The sequence below is a fragment of the Trifolium pratense genome, linkage group LG1 (assembly GCF_020283565.1).
Source record: "Trifolium pratense cultivar HEN17-A07 linkage group LG1, ARS_RC_1.1, whole genome shotgun sequence".
Classification (NCBI taxonomy): Eukaryota; Viridiplantae; Streptophyta; class Magnoliopsida; order Fabales; family Fabaceae; genus Trifolium; species Trifolium pratense.
In genome coordinates, this window is record NC_060059.1 from 31,269,070 (window position 1) to 31,289,320 (window position 20,251).

The window sequence follows — 20,251 nt, forward strand, 5'->3', positions numbered from 1 at the left end:
TAAGAGAAGCTTGCTTGAATTATGACTTTAGGAGGAGCTTGCTTGAATTTATAATTCTAGTTCTCACAAAATGAATTTAGTTAAGAGATCCAATTAGTATCAGATGAGTCCTGAATTATAGCTAGTGCCACCGTTATAAAACCTCCTGCTGGCGACTTCGCCGTCGCGTTCCATTCGCTGCAGAAGAACCCGTCGGGAATTTGGATCAACGATGAGGAAGACATTGCGGGGTGGGGATGATGAAGGTTTTGGAGAGAAGAAGATGGAGGGTGAATGTTTTGGAAAGAAGATGAAGGTTGAAGGTTCAGGAATGAAGAAGATATTGATATTTGTTTTTCTTCATTTCCATTTTTTTTTACACAATAATAAAACAAATTTTGAAAAAAGGAAATAGCAAAAAAAATTAACTTTTACTGTGCCATGTGGCATGAAATAATTGGGACACGTGGCACTCTAATAGTTTTAACTTTTTTTTAACGACACACTCACGGCAGGGACTTAAAGCAAATTTTTTACAAACTGCAGGGACTTGAACCAAACAAAAATAATTGCAGGGACTAATACCAAAATTTGTTACAATTAGAGGGACTATTAACATATTTAAGCCTTATTAAAATTATATGATATTTTATAATTGATCAATTGATTTTTTAGTAAAAATGCGAGTAACGGGTACGAGTATGAGTATCTAGGTACCCATAAGGTATGAGGACGGGGGCAAAAATTGTTACCCACACGGATATGAGGATAGATACAAGTATTTTTTCAATCCGCAAATATAAGAATGGGTACTATAGTACCCTACCCATACCCTACCCATTTTCATCCTAATTTTGTGGTCTTTGAACTCATAGAACTCTACCTTACACACTGGCTCTACAATGCCTAGTTGGCTATCTATTTTGTCATTTAGTGAGTAACTATAGACGTGGTGTCTGCTTTAACCTCAATCATTTACTAGAGAATATTTCAGAATGCATAGTCCAAAACAATTCAAATACATAGTAGTAGTAATTTTACTAACCCTTTTAATCAGAGGTACAATATAGTAAAGTATAACATCATTAAACAAAGTTTGCCATATTAACAATTAATGATAAAATACAAATGGAAGCAACTAGATGATAAACTAAAGGAAATTGTGCTAAGTTTAATTTATACTATAAAACCTAGTATTACCTTAAAACATGCTAAAATCATTTTTTTTAATCGGTATCCAGTCATAGGATCGACTAATTAGAGGGGACCAATCTCACCGTCCACTTACAGTGTCCCATTTAAAGTCAATTTTTTTGGTCTATATGAATTAAACTACCAAAATTGACACCGAACTTGAAAACTTGAGAGAAACACCCTCCAATGATCCAAACTAACACCACTTAATCAATTTATTAAGGAAAAAGTAACACAAGACGTAGGTCCTCTATGATCAAGTTCTTAGCAAAAACCTTAGATTTCTAGGTGGGGATTTCTTGAATTTTTTGAACCACAAGTTTGTTGGTTTGGCTATGTAGCCATAAAGTTAGTTGTAAATGTCCATTTTCCCTTTTTCTTTTTTTCATGGAAACTCAAACCAAACTACTTAATTTTATGTTTAGTATTATGGTGGATATTTCAAACTACACTAGGTAACTTATGTAGGAGATACTAAACGTTATACCAAACATACATTATATTATACTAACAAATTGTTTAATTGTATATATTATTTTAAACATGAAATTTAATAGGTGAAATTTTTTATGACTTGGTTGTCCATTCTTTTGACAAATAATGAAAACATCTAGGACACCATAGAAATTAAATATCTTATATTAAAAATGATTTTTTATCACATATACTATATGATTTATGTTGTTTATTTTTTTTATTTATAAATATAGATGTGGAGTATATGATTTTAAAGGTCGGTATTCTCAAAAAAGTATGCTTATAGACAAAAGGTGTCCACATCCATGATTCAACTTCAATTGGAAAAATAATGATATCTTATTCAATTCAATTATAATCAATCAAACAGTTGAGGAAACATAAGGTCCACATCCATGATCCCACTTCATTATTAGTATGGTAGGATTATTCCATAAATAAATAGTCTGGTAAGATAAATCATCTAGTCTAGTCTAGTCTTGAATTTTCATTGTTTAAAAGAAGTGGATCATGAGGGATTGGAGGCTGAATATATTTTGATGTTTTTTCTCCGGATTCAAGGGTTTTCTTTATACCCCATAAAATCCCATTTTGGCCCTTGTATTTTGAAAAAAATTGGCCAACTTATTTCGGTTTATACAAATCAAAATTTTTAAACATGGAAAAAAAATTTCGGTTTATATAAACCGAAATAACATAAATGTAAAGAAAAGAAGAAAGATTTATGTGAAAATTCGTATAGAGCTACCTGTGGTAAATTTAGCATATCTCTCTGAATATAAGTCGTATGCTAATGATTTTTAATCTAGTGTAAAGAAGACAAAATTTACTACGGGATTGACACATGAATTGTTAAATTTCATTAAGTATAGTATGCGAAAATCTACCTACAAGTTTGAGAAAAGTTTCTGCTCTGTTTCTGTACCAATACCCATTATCTAGTCAAACTGAACCAATTGGATATTTAACCCTCAAAAGAAAAATTATATTTGTAATCTTGACACCCTAAACTTTTCAACGAGTGGTCGTTTACTCAAATCGGACATCGTTTAGTATTTCAAATAAATTTTGGAAGTTGAGGGTCTGATGCTGAATTTATGCAGGAAATCCAGAAAAAAATTTGGAACACAAAATTTTGGTTTCTATTAACTGAAATTTTTGAGCATGACAAAAAAATTCGGTTTGTACAAACCGAAGTATCCCCAAGGGCAAAAATGGAAATTTAGGGATAGAAAAGAAAGGCGGGGGGTCGGGAGAGAAAACATCATATATTTTTCAAGTTAGGCCAAACATATTTTTAGGGCTAAAGTGAAATTTTAAGCCATACCATTTTATGTGTAAAAAAAAAAAATCCATTTTAAGTCATATCATTATTAAATAGTTTTGGGAATATAAATGCAAAAATGTGATATTAAGTGGGTCCAAATATTTTTTATACACCCAAAAACATTTATAAACTTTGGTAATGGAAGAAATGGAAATGATAGAAAATAGAGAGGATCTCAACCCCATTTTAATTAGTAGAGTAATAATAATAAAAAAAGTAAATTATTTTGCCAAAATAAACCATAAATATATTATTATAAAAAAATTAACTAATTACTCACATTAAAATAAATTATCCGTAATTACAACTCAGTTATATAAGCCGTAAAGACATTGATTTGCAGCGGTCCAAGTAGAATTCAAGATTTCACACTCTTTCACATTTAAAAATGTGAGACTAGCCATTAAAATACTAGGCTAAAAAAATTAAACACTCAATTTTAGTTTTCATTAGAAAAATGAAAAACATAAGCATTGAGGTGTAAAATTCACACTTAGAGAATAAAGTATGATCTATCAACATTTATCAAGAAAGAAAAACACATGAAGAATTTAAATAAAATTAGTTTAAATATTGACAGATCACACTTTAATATCGCATGTCGCATATATAAATACGTAAGAAAATCCATTCTCAATATGAGACAACAACAGTAAAAGAATTGGTTAAGTGGTTTTGGCTTGAGTCATTATACTCCTCTCAAGGTTTTAACAATTTTTTTTTTTTTTAGAATCCTCTGGTTCCTAGGGAAATGGGACCATAATAGTCTAGAGTTCGGCCGTGAGGTAAGTAAAGTCTGACAAAAAAATTGTTACATCCAGGAATCGAACCCGGGTTCTCCAAAAATCCGTTCTTTTCTAATAAGAATATTTCAAGTACAAAGTGTTGACAAAATTACTTGGGCCTGATCCGAATCAATGTCTTATGGGTCACTAACCCAAAACGAAGCCCAACTAAGACCCAAAGAAATCAAAATCGCAATTGCATAAAAAACTCGAAAATCAAATTCAAATCCCTAAAAAGAGAATATGCAGAAGAGAGACCAAAGCAAGGTCGGTGGCGCCACCGGCGGTGGATCAGCAACACCGGCAAAGAGAGGCCGTCCTTTTGGAAGCGGCAACAACAGTGCAGCTGCCGCAGCCGCCGCGGCTGATTCGGCTGCTCCATCGACCCTTCTTGGCCCTTCTCTTCACGTTCATAGTGCCTTTGCCGGTTAGTTCACAGCTTCTTCTTTTCCTATTGTTTTGATTTTTTGAAATTGTTTAGTCTTCCTTTTTGCACTGAATTTTCTGCTTAACAATGTTATTTATTTATTTTTTATTTTTTATAGAATGTTATTCTTTTCATTACTGAAACTTAGGTGATCAATTTTTGTAACAGTAATTTGATGTAGTTTTAGTAGGAGTAAACTTTGAGCAGTAACTGGCCTGAGAGTTAATCTTACAGACTATGACTAGGCTCTGTTTGGTAAAAAACAGGGATAACTGATAAGCTAGTTTATAGCGCCGATGAACTTATAGGTATTAGCTTCTAAGCTAGCTTATAATTGACAAGGTAGCTGATTGAATTTGTAGCATTTGGTAAAATTAGCGGGCAAACTATGGTATAAATATGAAATGACATAAAAAGGGTATGTTAACTTAATATCTAATTTTCTTTCTAGTAAGATGATAGGGGTAAAATTGAGCGAAAAAATAAGCTATAAGCTAGTAAAAATAAGCTCTAAGCTCGTGAGAAAAAAATGTTACCAAATGGGTCTTTTTTGTCATATGAGCGTATAAGCTATAATTCTATAAGCTCAAAATTTTGCATTGCCAAGTAGAGGCCAAGATCTTATTTGGATTAACAACTTAATTAAGTGTTTATAGCATAAGTGCTTTTTTTATGCATAAAGTATTTTTATAACAAAATATATAATAAAAGAAACTATTTTCATATAAGCTATAACTTTTTTCCAATTTTTATAATTTCGCCCAAATAGTCTCACAAGTGCTTATGTCTGTAGATACATTCAAATAAGCCAATTAAATCTGACCCCAAAAAGGGATCAATTTTGGCAAGCTAGTAGTTAGTTCGGTTGTTCATGATGGACCACTTAATTTTATGTTGCAAGAGGCTCGAGGTGTATTAGTATTAGCTTCATTAATGCAAACTTAATAGAACAAAGGAAGAGGGTGTCTTTTGGCTAGTGTATGCTATTTATTTATTTTTGTATGGATAATATTGATTTATAATTAGTCTCTGGTGGATTATTGTTTTAGAATAACTGATTAAAGCTTGGTTTGGATTAGCTTCTAGCTTAGAGGAGTTTCTTATCTGTAAAGTATTTAGTTTCTAACTCATAAAAACCCTTATATTGATTTAAAAAATAAAAAAAACCATTATAAGCTTAGAGTTATTTATAGAGACACTAAATGTGACAGCTTGGTAAAAATTTGGGATGCAGAGTTGCTTTCAATTTCAACTTATGATATTCTTTAGAATACTTATAGTTGTTTCAAGACCATTTTAAAGTTTATTTTCTAGAAGTGCTTGTGAAAAAGCTTGTCCAAACTGGCTCTAAATGGTCATTTTTAAATTTTTGCAGATCAAAACAATAAAAGAATTGTTTTGGCTCTTCAAAGTGGTCTGAAGAGTGAGCTGTTCTGGGCATTGAATACTCTTACAATTCTCTCTTTTAAAGAAAAGGATGACATGCGCAAGGATGCAACTCCTCTAACAAAAATCCCCGGTTTGCTTGATGCACTTCTTCAAGTTGTATGTGCTACCAATCTTGTTTTACTCCACGACTTGCATTTATCTTTGTTGTGTATGTTGAGATATTTATGTGATGATATTTTTCGTACAGATATTTTGTTGTAACAAAATAGGATAGGTTTAGATCAGATTAGAGATTGTTTTTATCTATCTTAGGCTGTACATTTTAGTATAAATAAACATAAAAATTATTGAGTCAATCTCTCAAGTAATTCAAATGAATTCTTTTTGCAGTATCAAGTTAGTATCAAAGCTCACATACTCGGGGCTGATATAAAAAAGAACCCAAGCTCGAAAGTCCCAAATAAGAAACCCTAACCATGTACTCGTGTTGTAAACTGGCCACATTCATGGTTTGGCCACTTACACTAGATTCAGAGGCTGCCACTCTGCTATACATTAGACCTTGCCGCTATTGAAACATCCATGTGTTATAGTGCACGCAAGTAGTATTGGAGCTATGCCAGCTCATGTAGTTCATCCTTTTTCCTTATTTGGTCAACCGCCCAACTCACTTTCAGTGTCATTGATTATCAGGCATGTCTTGTCCGTTCGCCTCATTTTGTTGGTTATGTTTCTGTGCACTTATGGCTTGTGCTCAACTTTTAGGCCTTATTTCTGTGTCACATCTGGTTTTTATCTTTGTCTGTTTATGGTTATTCTTGTCTTTAATGGCAAATTTCTGAAGTCATCAGTTCTTGGGCAAAGCCCTCTATCACATCAGAGAAACTCATAGAAAGAACTACATGGATTGTTCAAGGTATGTCTATTTTGAGTCCTTCATCCAGAGGTTATGTTAGGAATTACTCTCAACCAGGTTTAGAATCTTTGACTTTTCTAGTCGAACACGGAGGTCGTGTTTGTAGTAAATGAAGGTTTCTTCTGCTTTATTCATGCAAATGTTGTTTTTGGCGAGGTCATTACATCTTTTGTGAACTCTAATTAATGACCAGCTAATGAATATCTTCTCTGAATCACTTAGGGTGCGAGTGCCTAATTGATTGAAGAGAATAGGGAAGAGAGAGTGAGGTAAGAGAGAAGTTGGAAAGAAAGAATGAAGTTCTCTTGATTGGTTTAGAAGAGAGAGAGAAGTGAAAAATAGTGAGACTGATCACTTTTTTTTGCAACTCTTCTAATTAGAGAAGATAAATTATAATTTGATATAAATGACTAAATAATAATACCTATTTATAGGTATACATAGATATAAATGACTTAATTGCAGCTTTAGCTCCCCCAAGTTTTTCAACTGTGCGATTTTGGCCCCCTAGTTTATTTTGAGCAATTTTGGCCCCTCATCTTTAACCCTTTCACTGATCTTTTAGGCCTCCATCCAATTTTGCACTGACTTGGCCACTTTTATTATCTGTCAGCTTTGTAAGTTGTAACATTCCAGATTGGATATTAGTATTAAAAAAAAAACAAAAAAAAAACAAGTTCCCTCTGTGCTCTATTTTCCCCTTCTTCATTTCTCCTTTAATCTCACGAACCCAATAGCAAGAGAAATCAGCACCATAGCTGGAGAGTCTCAAACGTTAAATGCTAATTTAAGTTTTTATCTATTCATATGCCATATCAACCCCCATCATATATAAACCACCATTTCTCGTTTTATAAAGCTCAACATCCTCCACAACCCATCCAATTCCAAAGGCCTTTTGCATAAGAGATTCTGTACTGTTTGCTTGCACAAGATGAATTGCGTTTATTGTTACGGAGAATGCAAGACAATTGTTAATGAAGGGTCTCATCTGAAATTGTTAATGTTGAAAACGGTGGCAGTTGATGAAAAGAAGAGGAATCATATGGTTAAGAAGAATGTGGTGGAGGTTCCACAAAATGATACTATCTTTTTTTTTTTGAAACACAAAATGATACTATCTTTTTCTAAGATAGTATCATTCACAAAATGATACTATCTTAGAACAGTTTTTTGGGTCGTTTATCCTTGTCACCACTTGCACTACTTTCCCCTGCTCTTCGTCTGACTTAGAATAAGTTGGATTCAAGGTTGGTTTAGCATGGGGTGGGGTGGGTAGCTCAACTGGTTTGAGCTATGGGCGAAAGGAGTAAAGGTCCAGGGTTCAAGTCCTAGCGAGGTAAAAAAAACCAACACTAACAACTAATTACCAACTTTAGCCATTTAAAAAAAAGGTTGGTTTAGCATGGCTTTTCCTTCTTGTCATTGATAATGGGTTGGTGATCATCCTATTGGTTAACAGGCTGCAAAGCGAGAATAAGAAACTGTTGGAAAACATAAAAAGCTAAGGAAGGAGCATGCATTGAAACTGAAGCCGTTGAGGTTTGGATCGAAACGGGTTTCAACTTCTGATATGGGTAGAGATGGATTGAGACTAGGTTTTCGGTACTGAGGAAAGAAGGAAAAAATCAGAGAGCATGCGGGGGATCCTATTTTGTGATTTTTTTAATTTTTATTACTAATGTCCACTTTGGAATATGACAAGGATGAAAGTGGCCAAGTCAGCACAACATTGGATGGGGAACTAAAAAATCAGAAAGGGAGTGAATGTGAGGGGGTAAAATTGCTCAAAACAAACTAGGGGGCCAAAATCGCACAATTGAGAAACTTTTTTGGGGGTAGGGGCAAAACTGCAATTAAGCCTAATAAGTAATATAAATAATCTAAGATTATAAGTTGATCCTAAGAACTAAACTAATATATTCTGAAATATAATATCAAAGACATTATTAAATATTTTCTTACTTTAGCAGGGCCTGAAAATTTTCAAAGAAGATTTGTTTAAGTTGCTTCATGCTGAAGTTCTTTCTGCATTTATTGTCAAAATTCTTACCATATTTGATACTCTGTCATGTTATAAAACAAAACAGATAGATGACTGGCGTGACATAGCACTTCCAAAGGAACTAGTCAGAGTCTCGAGGGTCAGGTCGTTAGGTTCAAATTCTGTTGCAACTGGATTTGGAAATGAGTATCAGGGATTGGGCTCTACTGGTACTCTCCACCGTTCTAGGTAAACATGTTCTTAAATGTCTTTTTAGTTTCCAAATTTGCATGGGTTATATGTTTCAATTTCATTCCAAAAATGTTGTATCCGGCAGAGAGAATGAGTCACATTGTAGGATATTGCTCTTAATGCAGCCTAGGATCTGGCTCTGCTAGTACAGAATCAACACAGCAGAATGGCACGACAAAACCTCGTTTTTCAGAGTTGCGGTTTGATGAAGATGGTCTATTTAATTTAGACGATGAAGGGCGAGCAGAAAAACAGCTATGTGCTGTTGGTGCTTCAAATGTCATTAGGAACTTCTCTTTCATGCCAGATAATGAAGTTATAATGGCCCAAAATCGTCATTGTATGGAAACAGCCTTCCAATGCATTGAAGATCACACTGTAGGTGAGAATTATTGCTGGTCGAATCTAACCTGTTCATTTTCAGTTTTGCACAAATTATTGTTGATTATAAATTATAATGGTAATAATCCCTACATAGATTTGTTATAATCTGTTTTAGTTTACAGTCTTAGGTTTTACAGTTGCCACATCAACTGAAATTATGTTTTTTAATGAAATGATTTTCCTTAAAGTACAAGATTTTGCAAATATCTCTTTGATTCACAAAAATGAGAATTAATTTATTAGTTAAAAAAAACTGTATTGAAAGTTGAAACCCTTTAATTTGTCAATGTACCATAGAATCTCCATAATAATTTACATTTGGTGCATTTATTGGTTGGAGAAAAATGCTCGTACTATATTATCTTTCTCGCTAGCCTTCTGAACCTTTTCAAAATTTGAACAGTTGAACTAATCCATTTGATGAACAAAACAAACTAACGAAAACCCATTCGGTTTATTTTTTATATCCTAGAGATAATTTGGTATGGCGGACAAAAACCAACTTTGAGTTCAACTTTTTTTAGGACCAGTTTCATCCCAGATTCTGTTTACATAGTTGCCATCATTTGAAAATTTAATTGTTTATCGAGCATCTTAAATTTAAATAACCCCATTGTAGCGAAATTTCTAGTTTCTGGTAGCTGCCTTAAACTTTCTAAATATCTTATTTAAGTATGAAGTTTTTATTTCTCTTAACATTATCATCCAATTATGTATTGGCACATCATTAGAAGTTTATATTTTATTTTGTATTGATAGAGGATGAAGAACTTGTCACAAATGCTCTAGAGACAATTGTTAACTTGGCTCCATTACTGGATCTTCGAATATTCAGCTCATCCAAGCCTTCATTTATTAAAATAACGTAAGTGACTAATCCACCTTCAATTGTTCTTCTTGCATGCCAATGATGCCATTGTAATTCTCTGTAACTGGTTGAATGGCTGTATTAATTACAGAGAGAAACGTGCAGTTCAGGCCATCATGGGGATATTGAATTCTCCTGTCAAAGCCTGGCATTGTGCTGCTGCTGAATTACTTGGGCGTTTGATCATTAATCCTGACAACGAACCTTTCTTGATTCCGTTTTTTCCACAGGTAAAACTTCTATTTATGCATGTTTTACCTTGTTAATTTTTTGGTTTTAATATATTCTCTGTCTGCAAATAACCATCATTTTTTTGTAGTCCCTATACATTTTTATTGTTTTTACTTGAACAATTTATAGTTTTGCTTTTGGTTCTTGTAATTTTGTTTTATTTCCTGTAAATTTTGGCCCATATTGCATTTACTGAAATATGAATCATAAATATATGGAAAAAGGGAGATTCTACATTACATTGACAAATTGAAGTATTTTGGTACATGTGATATATTTGTATGTATAAATAGCAATTTTTATGCTGCAAAAATAAAAGTGGTATATTTATTTGGACGAAAAATATATTTATGCTGCAAAAATAATGATCATCGATTTGGTTAATGCAGATACACAAACGTTTGATCGACCTTATCAGCTTACCCGCATCCGATGCACAGGCAGCTGCTATAGGTGCACTCTATAACCTTGCCGAAGTTAATATGGACTGCAGGTTGAAGATTGCCAGTGAACGATGGTAATCTACTAATTTTGTTTGTTTTTTTTGTCTTCCAATATATATGTATATATTTGTGGCACTGTGAAAAGATAAAATCATGGTAGGATAGTTTCCTTTAAATTGTGCCAAGAAATCGTAATTCTAATTGATTAGAATTCCCCAAATTTCAGGGCAATAGATCGATTGCTCAAAGTGATAAAGGCACCGCATCCTGTTCCAGAAGTTTGCCGGAAAGCTGCCATGATATTGGAGAGTCTTGTTTCTGAGCCACAGAACAGAATTTTGTTGCTTGCCTATGAGAATGCTTTTGCAGATATACTTTTCACAGATAACAGATATTCTGATACGTTTGCGAGGATATTGTACGAACTAACATCTCGACCAGGTAACAAAGTGGCATCAGCACGTGGCATCTGGGGTATGTAACTCCTAACTCTGTAATTGTCGATCTTTGATGTGGTTTCGTTTAGTGATAGAAATAGCTCTAGGTTTGGCAACTTGGATAGCTCTTTAATAACTGATTCATTTGAAGTTTCAAAATGTATATTTATGCTATTCTATGTCTATGATTGTACCATATTGAGTGTAATCAAGTTGTATGATGACAAGCTTTTCACTTACACACTGCAACTGACGCAAAGTGACGTGAAGATTAGAAGCTTAAGTTATTAGTTGTGTTGATAGAAAGTGTGGTTGCACCTTCTGAAGGGCGATTACCCTATGCGTTGAACGAGTATTGTTCATTTTTCTTTAGCAAAACTGAATTTCGTGCTTCACATCTTCGAAGATAATATGAAATATCTACCTGCACTTTTCTTCCTGTTTGTTTTATTTTGTGCTGATATTTAAGCTAGTAGCTGACATATAAGCGAATCGTTCACAGCAAATCATTCCGTGTATTTTCTTATGGTAATTGATACTTTATGACATGTTTATCAAATTGAGATTCAAATCATGAATTAGAAGATTTTATTTTTTGAATAGTGAATCAAAATCGTTATTAGGAATCGTGTAATACATTGCCAAAACAATGACCTTTGAGTAAAAAAATAAGTGACATAACAAAATTTGAAGCTAAGATATCATATATGAATCCGAAAACAATTCAAAATTCAAGTCATATATGAAATGAAGAAAAAGTGGTTTTTTTTTTCTTCCTTTTAATGATATTATTATCTCTTGAATATAATAATTGGAAATAAATGTTTTATTCATAAAAATAATTAGCATAATTGTTAATTTATTAATTTAATGATTTAATGTATCAATACATTTGAATTTTTTAATGTACCCTAAAAGCTCCCATGTTAATATACTGATAATAAAATAACCATTTTGACAAAAATGTATCTTTAATATATTAATTATTAACTTTTTATTTATATTTTTTAATAAATATTTAGATATTCTTTTGGAAAACTGTTGTCTAGCTCAACAAAGCCATATTTTGACTAGCACAATAAGCTAGTTAATGACTTATAAGCTCATATGACTATAAAAGATTTGTTTGTTAACATTAACTTAAAATTTAGTACTTGTCAATTTTTTTCAGCTCTTTTGCGTTTTATATTAGCTTATAATAACTTCTTTTTTTAACAACAAAATTACTATTATTCTTAATTTGTGTTGTTGTCAGAAGGCAGTAAACTACACAGATATCACATAGTCCATAGTTTGCGTGAAGTGGTTTGTGGTTGGGAGAAAGAGGTGGTGATAAAGGAATGGGGTAGGACACTAGAGAGGGTGGGGGCAAGGGGGTAGGGCACTAGAGAGGGTGGGAGGAATATAGGGGAGGTGGGGTTTGGCAAAAGGCCACCACGATTGTAGTGCTGCATGTTATCCCTATCTACACGGATAAAAATATATCTTGATCCTCTGCTGACCGTGTGGAATCGCACAGTCACACATTTACAACCCTCCGATACTACTTCAAATTTAAAGATTGAAATTTTACTTTTGTAAAATCAAAATAAATCTTAAATCTTTTGAAGGATAACTTTATCAACTATTGAAGTCCTACACAATTTTATTATTTATTTAAAATTACTACTATTTATCCGAGAACACTTTGATGAGATCGTGCGGGCAGGGGCGGATCTTTATGGTGGTTGGTAGCAGTGACGGAGCCATAAATTTCAAATAGAGGGGACACTATATTTAAATTTATAGCATTAAATATATTTTTACATTTCATTTTTAGATCATAAATATACATCAGAGATGTTCTCGACGACCTTGCATATTTTGAAAATATTGAATGATTTTTTCATTTTCAATCTCAATAAAAACATCTCTCTATATAAGTAACTAAACAATCATTTAACCATTGATTTCCCATGCGATTTCGCAACTCATTATTGATAATTTTCATAGCAGAGAAAACTCTTTCAACTGATGGAGTTGCCATATGTAGTATAAAAGACAACTCTAAAACCAAATATACCAACGGATAAACAATATATTTTCTTGTTTCCACCAACTTTAAACTAAGATCACTAATCTCTCTAATACTAAAAATGCATTTGGAGAGCATATATCTATGAAATAATTTCCAAACTGAGAATCTAGAGCCAATAGTTGAATATGAGATAAATCTGAAGGATACAATTGAGCAAAATGAAGCAACTTCTCTTTACTTTTGAAGTTGTTTATCGATCAATCACTCAATAGGACAATTGAACTTGAAAGTAATGTAAATTAGAAACAAGTGAAATGAATGTAGGTTTTGTTTCGTAGGTTTCTTTGTGTAAATTTGTTAAAGTGTTTTTTGTTTTAATCAAAAAGAGTATTGTCACGTGTGTACAACAAAACTAGTGTGTAGTGGTTACAATGGAGTACAAGTTTTAGATTCATAGTAACTTTCTAATGATTTCTAATGATAAATTGATTTGAGCCTAGCTAGTCAAGTATACAATATATCATACCGTAAAAAAAAAGTATACATATATCATATATACTATAAAAAAAAAATCTGAAAAATTAGTGCAGGCATGGCCCCCCATGATGATGTATGTGCCTCCGTCCCTGGTTGGTAGGAGTCACGACACCCCTCAAATATCTTATATATACTATATTAGATGTATACCGACACAATATTTGCAACTCCTTAGATATCTATATATACTGTAATTAACATGATATTTGTATATGTAATGTATAAGAAATTGTTTTTTTGAACATAATGTCACATTCTCAAATCTTAGTAACTTCTGTTTTGATTTATTTTTATTATTTGAGATGATTTATTTTTCTTCTTTCTTTTTCTAATCTAACTTGAAAAAAAATTGGCACCCATAAAATAACTCAAGATCCGCCACTGGTCCACATGGTTTTTTGTTTTAACTTAATCAAGATCTTGAATTCAATTCTTGACTTATACATATAACAATGTTAAAACTCTCCCACCAATATTACACTCATCCTACCAAATCACCACCATTGATCAAGATGTCCAAAGGGTCAATTAGTCATTTCGGAAGGGTTTATTTACACTGCACCTTCAAATCAAGATGGTCCACTCTAACCAACCATTGCCAGTTAACTGATCTAATAATTTAATGGAAAGAAAAGTTAGCTATTAGTCTATTACTATTATATATTGTACTTAATATTTTTTGTCATTCAAACCAAAGTCAGGTGAATGATGGTAGGAATTTGGAATTGTCCAAACATTATATGAAGTTGGGTTTGGTAATAAATGAAAACAATAAAAGGTGGAAAACATCTTTTATGATATTTTTTTTGGACTGATATATATGATTCAAATTTTAATAATAGAGTTTTAGATCAAGTGAGTATAGTGACAAACCTCAATTTTCACAAGGGGACAAAATATAAAGAGTAAACAAAATATATATTAAAATTAAAATATTAAATATTCACAATATCTTTTACTATAATACAAAAGGTGTTAGAGAATATAAACTCTGCAGTACATAATGCATTGCTGGCACTATCACCTACAAAGTTCCAGAACCTGTTACAAAATATTCAACCACATAAAGTTGATCGAGATAATATTTATTGTTAGAATATCTCCAATAGAAATATTTAGATGAGTTTCATACTTTCATGTAATGATGTTATTGCTTCAAAAAAAATATAATGATGTTATTATGCGACTGGTTTATATTTTGCTTCAATGAAAAAATAAAATTCAATAAAAGTTGATCAACCTTATTTTTTCCATATGAAGAACAAGTTTTTTATTGATTCTTAATTGTCAATCTTTTCATGTTTTCTTTTAGTAAAATCATAACCAACATATATTTCTTCGCGTGGAAAAAAATGAGGTTGATCAACTTCTAATGAATTTTATTTTTTCATTAAAGTAAAATATGAACTAGTCATATAATTGTATATCATAATATTGTAGAGATCACTTATTAATAGTGTATGAAATTTACCGTGTGTTCTTTGCGGAATGATTTGGAAATGCTCAAAGAGCATGAAGTTCTATACCAAACAAAAAAGTGCATTGATATTTAAAACTTTAAGTAGATGTATTAAAATTATGAATATATAACAATGAGAGTCGGGTTTAGTAGAAAACGTTAAACTCCTACTCCTACGCGATAAACTAAATTTTAAATTATGGTTGAAACAATTATTTATATTTAATGTCTGACACGTCTTAAATATGATTATATCCGATATAAAAAACCTATGAGACATCAATATATATATTTTATTTGATTTGATACTCAAGATAGAAAGGAATACATATTAAGCTTGAGAAGCAAACTTTGAAAATTAATTACATTACCATTTAACAAGTCAATTGTTACAAACAAAAACAAATGACCAACATGAACAATAATTGTATGCACACAGCAAGAACATAGTACAAATTGGCTAAGTTATACTTTTCTATTCTTGCACAACTCCTAAGAAATAAAAACAACACAATAGATAATTTCATCCATTTAAACAAACACCTTCCTTAATCCTTAGTATACATAAAAAAAACATGAAAAGTTTGACAATTAAGAATCAATTACTTTTGACACTTTAGGCACATGAACAGGAAACTCATGAATCTCATCAATCCAAGGATTCTTCTCCTTAGCAGGATTAATAGTCTTCAAAGCTTTCCAAACAGCACTATTGCACTTAAAACCAGAACCAAATGCAATTTGCCAAGTTCTATCACCTTTTTTAATCCTTCCTTTAGCTTCTGTATAAGCCAATTCATACCACAATGAACTACTAGAAGTGTTGCCAAATCTATAAAGTGTCATCCTTGATGGTTCCATATGCCAATCACTTAAGTCAAGATTTTTTTCTAGTTCATCCAAAACTGCCCTTCCTCCAGCATGAATACAAAAATGCTCAAAAGCTAATTTAAAATCAGGAATGTAGGGTTTTATTTTCATCTTGAAGATTTTTCGCGCAACCAATGTGGCGAAAAATAAGAGTTGTTCTGACATAGGAAGGACTAATGGTCCTAATGTTGTGATGTTTGTTTTGAGTGCTTCTCCGGCGACAGCCATTAGGTCTTTTGAGAGTGATACACCGATTCTCTTTGTGTCATCTTCTTCTTGAAAGACGCAACCGTAGGATTTGTCATCCGCACCTTTGTGTGTACGGACGGTGTGGACTAGTTGATATTTGGCTCGACGACGGTCGCGAGATTTGTTTGAGAGGATGATTGCTGCTCCTCCCATTCTGAAGAGACAATTTGAGACAAGCATTGATCTGTTGTTGCCGAAATACCAGTTGAGTGTTATGTTCTCCATGCTTACTACCAAGGCATATGAGTTTGGGTGGACCTATATAATTGATTATCTTAGTTAGTTTTTGAATTTTGATGTAGAGAAATATATAAATAAAAATTTATTTTTCAGGTTCATTGAATAACTAAAAAATACAAGAATTGTTCAATAAACTTAAAAAATGAATTTTTACTTGTATATGAGACTAGACGAAGAGAAATACTATAAATTAAAAACTTATGATCTAATAATTACTAAATGGATCATATATAGTAGAAAAGTATGATTGAATATATATTAATAAAATGGATTTGTATGTTGACTTTTATTGGGTGATTACTATTGAATCTGCAGTCATCATATGACTTGTCCTCCCTAGTCATATTTTAAAGAAGATTTATCATTAAAGTTTGAACTTGTACCATCTGATTCCTCCTATTGTGTGGAATGAAGGTCACAATCAACTTAAAAAAAAGGGTCCATAACTTAACTATGGGATACATACGGATGCATGGGATTAGGAAGGGTATTAATTAGGTTGGCAGAGCCAACAAAAATCTGCCAACAACCTTGACAACCAATATAGTACTGTGAATTGGATCAGTTGTCTAATCACTTTTAAGTAGCATCCAATAAATAGATGCTATAAAAAATAATTCTTCCCCTTAGGTGGCATATTAAACTATATATCCACAAGTGGAAGCTAACTAAAATCTTACATGCACGTAATTAGGGGTGTACATGGGTTGGGCAAATCCGGTCGACCCGGTCAAACCCACCCAATCCAACCCAAAAAAGTGGGTTGGGTCAGGCAATTGGGTGGATATGGATTTCAAAAATGAAAAACCCATAAAAAAATCGGGTTTCGGGTAAAACCGGACCCAACCCAAAAAACCCACTAGTGCTATGTTTCTTGAAATTTTTTTATGAAAATACTAAAGATTTTTTCATTTGATTATTAAATATTTTTATATTAAAAATGAGTTATACTATTTTTTACGAAAATAAAAAAGATTGAATAATTTTTATAAACAAATATGATAACTTTTCGCATTATTTTTTTAAAATTTTAAAAAATTGAATAATTTTCATAAACAAATATAGTGATTCATGGTTTAGTCATTTGATATTAAAAAAACAAAAAAAATCATTTGGATAACACGCTATCCAGCCCGTAAATTAGTAGATTTACACAAAAAAAATGGGTGATTATTTTTTGAATTTAATTTATATGCACCGTCAGTCTAAAGTTATTTTGCACATACGTCCAATAATATATCGACACATCATGTATGGTAATTAAAAACATATGATGTGTCACATTCATGAAATGATGTGGCAACGCGTCATTGGATGTATGTGTAAAAAAAATTACACTGACGGTGCACAACAATTAAACTCTTATTTTTTATAGTGAAAAAAAGTTACCCTATTTTTCAACAAGATACATTGATTGAGTTATTTTTTATGAGAAAATATGATGATTCAATATTTAGATATTTAATAAAAAAAAATAGAAAAATAATTTGGGTAACCCACAACCCAACCCAATCCAACCCGGAAATTAGTGGATTTACCCAACCCGGCCCAATGTTATAACGGGTGGTTATTTTACTAAACCCAACCCGGAGTACCATATGTGGTTTGGGTTTTGGTTCTGACCAAACCCAACCCAATCCGGCCCACGTACACCCCTACACGTAATAGCTTTGAACACGTTTGCTAAATTGCAAAAAAAAAAAAATTCTAGTAAAAATATGGTTTCTCTAGTAAAAATTTCTAGTATATGCATAGTAGCAAGTGCCTATGTCTCCATGATAGAGTTATAGCATCCTTATTATTTTTTATGTGGTGAGGCTGAAAATAATTAGTCATATATGTAATCATTTATAAACCAAGAAGGTATATATGAACTCGAAGAGTCTATGAACTCGAAAATAGGTTTAGTCTGATCGCAATTGTGGGTTATCATTAGATTAAACCTAGTTATTATGATGCAGACGATTCATGTTAAAGTATTCTATATAGTTGTGGGTTATGTTTAAATTAAATCTAGTTATTGTGATGCAGATGATTTATGTCAAATAATCCTCTACAGTTGTGGGTTTGTGACTAGATTAAAACAAGTTATTGTGATGCACATGATTCATGTCAAAGAATCCTATGCAGTATGAATTAGGTTTAGTCCAATTGCTTTCGTTGGGTGTGATTGAATTAAATCAAATAGCTGCATATTAAAGAGGATTCATGTCAAAGAATCATTTGCGGTCTAGAATAGATTTAATCCAATTGCAGGTGGCTATTATTGGATTAAACTGAATTGTTGTACTATAGAGGATTTAAGTAAATTCTACCATCAAAAACACATTTAGTCCAATCTTAGCTGATGATTGAGATTAGATTACACCTAGTTGTTGTGATACGAAAGACTCAAGTTAAACACTAAATAGTAATCAATTTTAAAGTTTTAAAATTCGGAAGAGATAACTGGTAAAAACAAGTGTGTGCAAAGTGCAAACCTGTAGGAGCTGTTTGGCAAGGTCAATAGAGATAAGACCGGCACTACAACCCATACCACCAAGATTATAACTCAACACATTCCCTCTCAAATTATAATGATTCACAATCATGGCAGATAATGAAGGTGTTGGATTAAACAAACTACAATTCACAACCAAAATCCCAATGTCCTTAGCCTTCACACCAGTTTTCTCCAAAACCTGATCAATAGCACCAAACATAACCTCTTCAGCTTCTTTCCTTGCTTCAGCCATACATGGATTTGGTGGTACCCTCAATATTGCTTCTGGCAAATATGTCTTTTGTCCTAAACCTGACCTCTCAAGTATCTTCTTTTGAAACAAAAGATTTTCTTCTGTAAATGCTTTTGTCAAATTTGACCTTTCCACAAAAATTTCCCTTGTGCATGTCAAATCTTTTGGTGGTTTATAGCATGCAAAATCAACCAAGTAAATGCCTCTTGGACGTGACATGAAATAAAGGGTAGCAAGAAATACTATTAAACTTGATCCTAGTGTCATTGACACAAAGTTGAATTTGAGACTTTCATATAATTGGATTAAATCATTGATTGAAAATGTTGATAAATGAGCTGATGCTACTCCAAGAAGTGGTATTAAAATAAGGTACATAGCATTAGAAATTAAATAGTGGTAACCAAGTTTAACATATTTAAGTTTCACGGATATTAAAAAATTTGGAAGTTTGTTTCTATCAAAAGAAATGCTTCTAGAATAAAGATTTTGTTTTTGATTATTTTGTTCTTCCATGAAGGGCATGCACAAAATGAGTACTACTAATTATACACTTATTTATTGGTTTTGGGATATTATGCAAAATAAAACAAAAAGGACACAAAAGTACTTAAAGTGTGTTTGTGGGGATTATTTTTTGGGGTTATAAAAAGGGAAAAAGTTTAAGGTAAAGAAGTGGAGTTTGGAAACAAAAGGGAGAAGAGAAGATCATTGAGTTGTGAAAATTTTGTTAAGATGAGAAAAGGATTATAAAGAGGTGAAAGTTGGAGGAGATTGGGTAGTGGATACAACTACCCCAACGAACATTAAATTTAATTAATTCATAACAATGTTGTAACATTCATTGAAAATTTTTGCCAACCGAAAAAATTGCGAGTTTCTTATTTTTATTTTATCTATGTATTACTGGATTCTGTACTTATGTATACGAATAAAGAGAATACAAATTTTTCTAATGTCGATTTTTCATAATACCAATAATATTTTTGATTTTTTTAACAACAAAAATCTTTTATTACCAAACTCACCGTAACATAAAACATGTTTTTTT

At 32.1% G+C, this 20,251-nt stretch overlaps 2 protein-coding genes across 2 annotated transcripts; one reads left to right on the forward strand and one right to left on the reverse strand.

Moving 5' to 3' along the window:
- Nucleotides 1-3,626: 3,626 nt before the first annotated feature.
- On the forward strand, nucleotides 3,627-11,522 carry LOC123907219 (armadillo repeat-containing protein LFR). Its single transcript, XM_045957400.1, has 8 exons — nucleotides 3,627-4,189; nucleotides 5,565-5,734; nucleotides 8,585-8,727; nucleotides 8,856-9,112; nucleotides 9,874-9,979; nucleotides 10,074-10,212; nucleotides 10,603-10,730; nucleotides 10,883-11,522. Exons 1-8 carry the CDS (start codon nucleotides 4,006-4,008, stop codon nucleotides 11,136-11,138), a joined length of 1,383 nt encoding a protein of 460 aa, XP_045813356.1. The 5' UTR covers nucleotides 3,627-4,005; the 3' UTR covers nucleotides 11,139-11,522.
- Nucleotides 11,523-15,380: 3,858 nt separating this feature from the next.
- On the reverse strand, nucleotides 15,381-19,932 carry LOC123907227 (3-ketoacyl-CoA synthase 11-like). The gene is made up of 2 exons (XM_045957412.1): nucleotides 18,946-19,932; nucleotides 15,381-16,483 (listed from the first exon to the last, which is right to left on the reverse strand). Exons 1-2 carry the CDS (start codon nucleotides 19,723-19,725, stop codon nucleotides 15,698-15,700), a joined length of 1,566 nt encoding a protein of 521 aa, XP_045813368.1. The 5' UTR covers nucleotides 19,726-19,932; the 3' UTR covers nucleotides 15,381-15,697.
- Nucleotides 19,933-20,251: the final 319 nt, after the last annotated feature.

Coding starts and splice junctions, on each gene's coding strand:
- LOC123907219 (XM_045957400.1), top strand. CDS start 4,006: ATGCAGAAGAGAGACCAAAGCAAGGTCGGTGGCGCCACCGGCGGTGGA. Junction 4,190..5,564: donor CGTTCATAGTGCCTTTGCCG/GTTAGTTCACAG, acceptor AAATTTTTGCAG/ATCAAAACAATAAAAGAATT. Junction 10,213..10,602: donor TGATTCCGTTTTTTCCACAG/GTAAAACTTCTA, acceptor TGGTTAATGCAG/ATACACAAACGTTTGATCGA.
- LOC123907227 (XM_045957412.1), bottom strand. CDS start 19,725: ATGCCCTTCATGGAAGAACAAAATAATCAAAAACAAAATCTTTATTCT. Junction 16,484..18,945: donor TTGCCAAACAGCTCCTACAG/GTTTGCACTTTG, acceptor TCAATTATATAG/GTCCACCCAAACTCATATGC.